General features: G+C 39.4%; 1 protein-coding gene across 1 annotated transcript in view; it reads right to left on the bottom strand.

Moving 5' to 3' along the window:
• Window positions 1-9,090, bottom strand: part of WIPF3 (WAS/WASL interacting protein family member 3) — a gene marked incomplete at its 5' end in the record, with an annotated part of 53,730 nt that overhangs the window by 11,590 nt on the left and 33,050 nt on the right. The window contains 2 exons of the mRNA XM_019508550.1: window positions 864-989; window positions 2,326-2,458. Of these exons, the coding sequence (XP_019364095.1) occupies window positions 864-989; window positions 2,326-2,458 (259 nt within the window). The remainder of the gene's footprint in view (window positions 1-863; window positions 990-2,325; window positions 2,459-9,090) is intronic.

Genomic DNA, 9,090 nt, shown 5'->3' with positions numbered 1-9,090 from the left:
GGGGATGCAGGGGGGAGGGGGTTGTTTTGTTTTTTAACTTCTGCAAGCAGCTGCCATGTCATCTGGGCCCTCTCCTGAAAATATATGCTTAAAAATATAGTTTTATTTTTGAGTGGTTCTTCTGAGGTCAATGGGACTACTCATATCAGCAAGAAGTATGGATGTTTTATTTCATGGGCCCCAATCCAGCAAACGCTTGTGCATATGCCTCACTTTAAGAATTCATATAGTCCCATGCAAATCGATGTGACTACTAAACACACAAAGTCAAGCATGGGCCCAAGGTTAAAAAGTGACACAGAAGCCTCAGTTCTATTGAGAAAAAGGGTGCAGTTTTTGAAGGAATCTTGTAAGATTTTCAAAACAGCCGGAGCTAAGTGCTTGTGAAAATTTCACTAGCTGCTTATTTGTTCTTTAGGTGCCTAAATACTTTTGAAAATTTGGCTGCAAGTACTTTGCTAGATTGAAGTCTTCTTAGATCCATTAGGTGAAGTTTTTTTTCTTAGGAGCCTCTACAGCATCAGACAGCTCTAGTGCAGCAGAAATAAATCACATTAGAGGAAAGAAAATGAATATAGGTGACAGGGAGAGTTAGTCTTAAAAGCTTAAAATCTGATTTGAGGAACTGCATTAAAAACATGCGGTATTTCTATAGTAGGATATTTTCCTTATCCCTATATATAACTAATTTATTATTTAGAATCTAAATGGAAAGGTATAGACATGAAGGACCGTATTACTTGGATGCCAAAGTAAATGAGAGATTTAAAAGCAAATCTCAAAAACACTGTGGAATATTTTTTATTTGAAAGCACAAGTCCTATTTCACTCATCTGTCCTTTTATAAAAACAGTACACCTTACCTGTCATGTCTCTTTGGCCTGCTGGTCTCAGAACAGGAAAGCCACCAGCAAAGAGACCACCCAATGATGGCTGGGCACTTCTGGTATTTGCTGAGCTACCTCCATCTCTGTTTGGCCCTTTGGATTCTATTATACAGAGGAATGTTATAAGTGAGATTTGTCATCTACATTCAGATTGTCCTAGCAAACTGTACCAGCAAACTCCATTTTGTGGGTCTAACATAAGCACCAAGGAAAGCAAGGAAAATAACCTTTCTATCTTACAAACACCTTAGAGCACGGCACCCTCTGGTGGCTAAAAACAGTTTAGTCTCATGTTCAACCACTCTGTTCAACTAAAATTTACTAAGATTTTGGATTTGAATCTTTCATCCAGTTCTGAAAAACAGAGGATGGTGATAAGTCACTCATAACCTTTCAAAAAATCATGGGTTTCATTAGCACCAGCTCATCCAAAAATCCTTCCTGCTGTTCAATATGGTATTCCAGCACACAGTCATGCAGCCTTATAGAAAGCTATTTTTTCCTTCAGTGTTAGGAATGCTGGAAAAACATTTGACAACCTGCCAGTGGCCATAATTAGGAGCCTAGAAGTGGTCTTGTGCGAGAACAAGATGATCCACTGGTGTTTCAGAAACTTTTATAATTATTTTTTAAAATTATTTTTATCATTTAAGTACCAAATTTTTGCTTCTGTAAGGAGGACTTGACAAAAATTAAGCGCTTCTAACTAAATGAAAGCCTAAGTTGCTCAGCAGAATATTTTTGTTTCACAGAAGTTGTATTTCTGCTTCTAGGACTCGATAGACAAGCAAATGGTTTGGCTAGACATTCTTTCTTTAAATATGTTTATGAGAAGGGTTGACTAAATGTGTGGCTGTGAAATGTCTATTATAACATCAGAAGTGCACTTAATTAACAAATCTTGAGCTCATGACTTTGAGGGAGTTATAAGTTTGGCAAATTAAGTTTCTCTTGATAGCTGCACATCCTGTTAAGCAAAATTGATGTTAGACCAGGGGTTGGCAATGTTTTTGGGCAGAGTGCCAAAAACACCTGAAACCTCGACTTGTAAGATGTTGGTATGCCAGGGGTGGACAGAGGAGGAGCTGTAAGAGCCCTGATCCTTGTTGTGGCAGTGCAGCCCTCCCCCTTCCCTACCATCTACCTTGAGGCTCTGGACAGGCCCCTGCCACCCACCAAAGAGATTGGGCTGCTCCCAGCAAGGGGTGGGGAGGCTGCAGGCACCTGTACGGGGCCCATGGAGCCCTAGTCCAGCTCATCACTGGTGTCAAGTGCATGCATGCCTCAAGGTGGATGGCAGGGAAACAGCTGGGGCTGCAATGCCACAACAAGGATCAGGCCTCTTGTGGCCCACCCCCACTGTCCACCCCGAGGTACACATACCAAGCAAAATACCTTTGTGTGCCATGCACAAAATGCCTTTGCCATGCACACTTACTTTCAATTTGTGGTGCACTTCTGTCATTGATTCGTGCTACTTTCCTTAAGCGAGTCCCGTGCTGAATATCAGCAAGCAATGCACTTCGAGCTTTTTGATCTTCTTTTCTCGGTTTTGGTGGTTCTGTACTTGCCTGTTGAAAACAACAATGTTAAGCACTAAGACAGTTAAACAAATGCTGGGAAAAAGGAAGAAGTTGTAATAGGTAAGGCAGCTGTCATCTTGGAACTCTTCTGTTATTGTGTCTTGAATTATACATTCTTGCAATTCACATGGCACACCTGTAAATTAAGAGGTGTCTATTAACTGCATTTAATTTCATCTGGAAAAATGCATTAAGTTTGACATTTGGTATGTGAGCCACCAAAGCTGCCAGACTTCTTTGCTTTATCTGGTAATTCCAACATGAACTTTTATTTTAATTGCTTTGAGAACAAAATCTGCTTTTTTCCTGTTTTACTCTTTCTCCTTTGAGAACACTTAATAACGATGGCATACAATAGTATGAAAACCTAGCCTGATCACAGTATAGCATCTTGTATTTAAATTATATCATAAGTCGGTAATTTGTACTGTGTTAAGTTCCTCAGTATTAGAATTTATGCCAGTTTCAGCAGATTGCTTTATAATCCCTTATACTATAGCAGCTTTTCTAGTTTATTCAAGGTCTATAAATGTAACCAGAAAGTAATAGCTTTTGGTATGATCATAAAATTAAAATCAGAGATGCTGTCTTTTAATGTTATTTTAAAATCTGGATTTGTATGCAATGCCACAATAGAAACATGCTCTGCTGGCAAATTCTTTGAAATCAACTTTCTTTGAACAGATACAAGAAAGCAAAATTGAGATTTCCAAACCCAGTGGGGCAGTTAGGCACAGGACAGTTCTATAACAAGGCTGTCTACCTTCTAATTGGTATGGGGCTGCATGACCCATGAGTTGCACCAGTGGAAATCACACACCATGTGGGCCACGGGTTCTCCATACTGCACACTACCATCAGTGCTGTACCTAGACTCCTGGCGGCTCCAGGCAAACTTTTAGTATCAGGCCCCCCTTCGCCAGAGATAATGACAATAAAAATAATAATTGGCCTTGTTGCAAAAGTCTTTATCACATCTGTGGTACTGAGGCCTTTAAAAAGTTCATTCTCAACTGATAACATTGCCAGTCCTGGAAATGCACAATATTAAAACTTTTTGTTTTGCAGCTGTAATTTTTGTTTTTCATTTTTGGGCCCCCTTTCTGTGACCCCACAAGTTTGACAGAGCATCTTGAAACAAGCCCTTAATATCCAGGGCTATAATCATAGTTAATAATTGAAAGTTACCTTCACAATAAATTTTAGCAGTATAAGATTGTTGCACCTGAATTTTATATTTATTTTGGCTTATCAACACTCCGCCCTTCTCCCCAACCCTTCCATCTGAGATATCTGAAAGAAGCAAGTTTGGAAACATCTAGCATTCACTAAATTACTCTGTTCCATACATACTACTGATTTAAAAGAATAAAATAATTTAGGTTTGCATTTTTTGTTTAGGTTTATTCCAGGGGTGGGCAAAATGCAGCCTGGGGGGCTGGATGCGGCCCACCAAGCCATTCTATCCGGCCCACGGGGCCCCTAAAAAATTTAGAAAATTAATATTAATCTTCCCTGGGCTGCCTGTCATGCGGCCCTCAATGGCTTGCCAAAACTCAGTAAGCAGCCCCCTGCCCAAAATAATTGCCTGCCCCAGCTTTATTCCCATAAAAACTTTTTAAAGAAAAGCTTAATCATACATGCCCACTAGGTGGCACCCTAAGGTGATGTTTATGCCAAATACATTCCTGTCATCTGATGTAAAAATCCAAGTTAACTTTGCAACTAATACTACGAGCATATTATTCAAGAGGATGTTAGAAACATACATTTGTTTTTATATGGTAGCCTTATTTATGTAACAGAGGTGCTTTAAATAACGTTTATTGTACAAACAAGACACAAGTCTGGTTATCAAAGCTCTGAACAGCTGACCGGGCATAAGTAGCACTCTGGCATATATTAACTAGGATTTATTCCAGACACTTTTCCTTCAGAAATTCACAATACTCACTGCGAAAAATGGACGAAACATAAGTGGAGCAAATATGACCTGTTTCTTAATAAAAGTTCTCTACCAGCACCCTGAAGCTTATTTTTCCCAACTCCCAGTAATGACTGTTCAGTAGCACAGCAATTAGGACCTGAGCAGGACTGTTAGGTTTAAAATTAGATCCAACAGCTGCGTTCTTCTTTCTGGGTTCAAGTGTCCATTCATTATCCCGACTACCCCCTCTGCCTGCCTACTGCATACGTGTGAGCAGGTAAGGTACTGGAATAAACAGAGTCCTAATAACTTGTGTACAACAGAGATACTTGTAGATTACATTTTTGCCAAAAGTGACTCCTGATACAGCATCCATCTAACAAAGGGAACATTTTTTTTTATATTACAGAAAGAAGGAATGCTTCCTTCTGAAATACCTTATTTACTTTTATAAGGTAGGTGGGTTGAAATATCTACTTAAAAAAATACACCCCCTCCTATTCTTCTAGCTGCTTTTCCTCTTACAATGTCAAGATTATAATCTATGCCCAGACTGGTTGATGTATCAGGTGATTGATTAGGCTGCTGAGCAGCTTGTTAGGGATTCTCTTTTTTCATTACAAAGTCAACACCGTCTGGGGTGTAGCATTGCCTGGTTGTAGACCAGTCAGACCTCTCCAGTGGATTTTTTGTTTACAGTATTCCCCATACCTCCACCATTAGCGACACATTACTGGTAAAGAAGTGTTGGTTCCCTTTAGCACAAATATCCAGCACATTCATTCACTGGTCGTCTGTCAGCTTTACATATCATAAACTATTCATCAAAAAATATATGACTGTACATTGAAAAGAAAAACTCCTTCAAATTAGCTGCAAGCACACTTTTCAAGCATCCTTTCAGGACCCGTTCATGCACCTGTTAAGGACACAAAATTAGCTAGGGATTCATGACTGTATTATTCTGGCAAAATACCAGAATAGAGCCAAAAAATGCTTGAAGGAACTGGTCAAGCCAAAACACAAAATGAACTCTTCACTGGAGTTAAACTTTTACCTAAATATATATATATAAGAATGTTTTAAGCAGAAAAATACAGATCTGTTTTACTTGGAGGTCATAGTGGCACCAGAGCTGCAATACAAAGGATGTCATTCTTCCAGAGCACTGTCCTTCACCAACAGAGCAGCTACATTTATTTACAGAATGGGAAACATCTCAATCCTTCACAGAAATCAAAAGGGGAGCAGAAGAAAATATGAGCATCATTTGTTTTACTAAATGCCAGAGATGCCTAAGGTAGCATAGAATGAAATTAAATTCCATTTACTTGGCTTTCCTGAATCAAAATGTGAATGAATGGTGGGTTCTCATTTCCTTGGTAACCACCAGATTATTGTTCTGTTGTTTTGCACAAGAAGGTGGTCATGTTAAATAACTGCTTATGTTTTGTTTTAACACAAATGGAATAAGTCACTCATGCAGTGACCCAAATGTAAAAAAAAAAAACAAGTTCTGTCAATGATCTTCACAGTATTTTTGCCTTCCATGTTCCTAAAATTATGCCTTTTAAAAAAAACTATATCAAGAGCATATGCTGCATGAATTAAAAACTGGCTAAAGGACAATCTCAGAAAGTACTTGCCAATGGGTAGTGTTTTTAGAGAGGTTTCACAGACATTGGGCTTAAGTCTTTTGTTAATGAAAATGTTTGAATAGCAACCTGAAAGTAAATATTTAAAAATATCTGCTGATAAAATCCATGGAGAACACAGATTGGCAGAGTGGTAAGTAACTGGAAGGACAATGCAGGCACACGGAATGATCTTGATCACTTGGTAATCTAGGTATACTAAAACTAAATGCATTTTATTACAGCCAAAGGCAGTGTTATGAACATGTAGGATGAAAGAAGGCAGATCACAGCTGTAGGATGGATAACCCTATTCTAGAATGCAACAACTGAATCTGAAGTAGGGTTTATAGTCAGCAAACAGACTGACAAACACACTGCGGTGCTGAAGTGAAGGGGAAATCCCTGGATGAATAAACAGAGACCCATTTATACAAACAGCATCACCAGAATGAAGCCCCTCTCCTGGATGTTCTTCCATAGTCAGTTTTGCAGTTAGGGCTGTCAGAATAATTTATTTTTTTGGTTCAGCAGCAGAATTAAAATAAGTGAAACAATATGTGTGGCCTTGATCCAACCAAATTTAACATTTTTCCTCCTTCACTGAAAAAAGAAAAACATTTATTGGGCATGCAACATTTCATTTTGGTCACTCATATGAAAATCAGAAAAAATAATGGGTGAGGTTCACAGAACTGGTGCTTTCCCTTTATCCAGCCCGGGGGTTAGCATGCAGGATGTGGGAAAACCCACTTCGTTTCCCTTCTCCATGTGAAGGGATCTGAACCTAGTCTACAAGGAGAGTGGCCCATCTGTTGTGCTTTACAGTATGGTGGAGAGAGGTGCTCTCAATCTCTCTTGCTGATGCAGTTGCACTTTGTATAAATTAAACATTCACTGGAGCAGGAACTGGAAGCTAAGTATCCATGCTTGCTCTTTGCCTCAATGAATATTTATATTATATGCACAATGAAACAGCTCCAACAAAAGAAACTCAGGAAATCTACATCAGAATACTATATACACCCTCCTGCTTAATGCACACAGAGATGCGAGTTCAAATTCTCTTGGGAAGAAGAGAAACTAAACCTGGGTCTCACATTGTGAATAAGTGCTCTAACTCCTGACCTAAGGGAGACAAATAAGTTCCAAAGCTACTTCCTTCAGCAGCTCTGTGAACCTAACCCCAAGTTTCTTTTTCCAGATGAAAAATTCTGTGACTTCAAGTTGAATTTGTGACTAAGTTAGGGATAATCAAATATCACATTTTTTTACAAACTTGCTCTTTACCACTTTTTTCACCTAGTTCTAGCTATAAAAATAACAAGGGTCTTCCTACTTTTCTTTTCTAGATGAAAAAAAGTGGGTAAGATTCAGAGCCACCTTGAGCCACAGGGCTTTCCAGTAAGAACGGTCTACCATTAGCTACTTAAAAACTTCAGTTTAGATGAAAATTGACCAACTGATTAAAGATATTGTCTAATGGGCAACAGTCCAGCCCATTAAGAGATCTATAAAGAAGGATTGGTATTTTGAACAGATGAAGAATTTTATGGGCCCCACTATCAAAGACCAAATTTGAGCAGAAAGAAGACAACGAAGGTAGCAAGGCAGGGAGATAAACAAGTACTCAAATGAGTGATAAAGCACCTGCAAATGAATTGCCCTCAACCTCAAACCCACAGTCCTAGGTGCCTGCTGCTGCCCTGATTCTCAACCAGAGCACCAGGCCATCAGGATGCCACAAGATTTTGAAAGGTGCCACGAGGTGCAAGAAGATGAGCATGTGAGGTGATAAGGCCAGTCTCTGCCTAACTGTTGTCCTGTCCTGACTACCCAACATAGCTGTTAGGAGCTAAGCACTGTAATAAATTAATTAGTTTTTGAAATGGGGTGCTGCTTAACTTACAAAAGTTGCAGAGGGGTATCTGGAGCTAGATGAGGGGAGCCTCAAGTCCAAAAAGGTTGAGAACCACTACTTGCACCATGCAGCCTACAACTCTAAAAACACCAAGGCGTGGAGCAGAGATTTGGCCTTCATGGTTTTTCTTGGTTTAATTAACAGGTTGTAAAGATGTGTTAGAAAATGTGTAATTAGGAGCCCTGAGAAAGAAATGCAAATTTAGGTTGTAGGTAACTTTTGTTGAAATGTGCCCCTTCAATTTTTTCCAGTTAACGTTCACATCAAAATGCAGGTGGGAAGGTTTGATGATATTCTAACAGACACTTTATCGAACAGACAGTGCACTCTATTACGATATTGGGCTTATTGAAGTGAAACCTGCACTAGTATGTACAGGGGAATGAGCTCTCCCTGAACAGTATTCAGCATCTTGATCATTCTTCATTCAGTTCCTAAAGGAGGGCAAATGTGACAAGATAATGAAGATCAACAGATGGCTCTAGGATCAGCTCTTCAAGAAAAGCTTGGAGATGTTCAGTCACTGGGAAACAATCACATAGAGCACTTTTCTCAATGGGTGAATCCCACCTGAGTATACTACAAGCATTTTGGGATCAAGGTTACATGATTAAGTAGTAAGAAAGGAAGAGAACATTTTGGAAGACTCATGTAATTGCCAATACCTGGTTGCAGTGCACAGAAAACTGATAAATAAGGATACAGAAATCAATACATTAATCTTAGTGGGTCAGAGAAAAACAGAGCAAAGAAAAACACTAATGTCATCAGCAACACCAGTCAGGTAGGTGATACAACTGGTGAAAAGACGGTCTAATCAGGTTAAGGAATTGGGTGTGGATATTAAGGCTACTGGCTGATAAACTAATAGAAAATTAGGGTTGAAAGGGACCTCAGGAAGTCATCTAGTCCAACCCCTTGCTCAAAGCAGATCATTCCCAACTAGATCGTTACAGCCAGGGCTTTGTCAAGCCGGGCCTTAAAAACTCTGAAGGATGGAGATTCCACAACCTCTCTAGGTAACCTGTTCCAGTGCTTCACCACTCTCCTAGTGAGAAAGTTCTTCCTAATATCTAACCTAAATTTCCTTTGCTGCAACTTGAGACCTTTGCTCCTTGTTCTATCGTCTGCCACCGCT

Source organism: Gavialis gangeticus, unplaced genomic scaffold (genome assembly GCF_001723915.1).
Source record: "Gavialis gangeticus isolate Ggan-Ray unplaced genomic scaffold, GavGan_comp1, whole genome shotgun sequence".
NCBI classification, from domain to species: Eukaryota; Metazoa; Chordata; order Crocodylia; family Gavialidae; genus Gavialis; species Gavialis gangeticus.
Note: the sequence above shows the minus strand (reverse complement) of the source record. Positions and strands in the feature narration are given on the sequence as shown.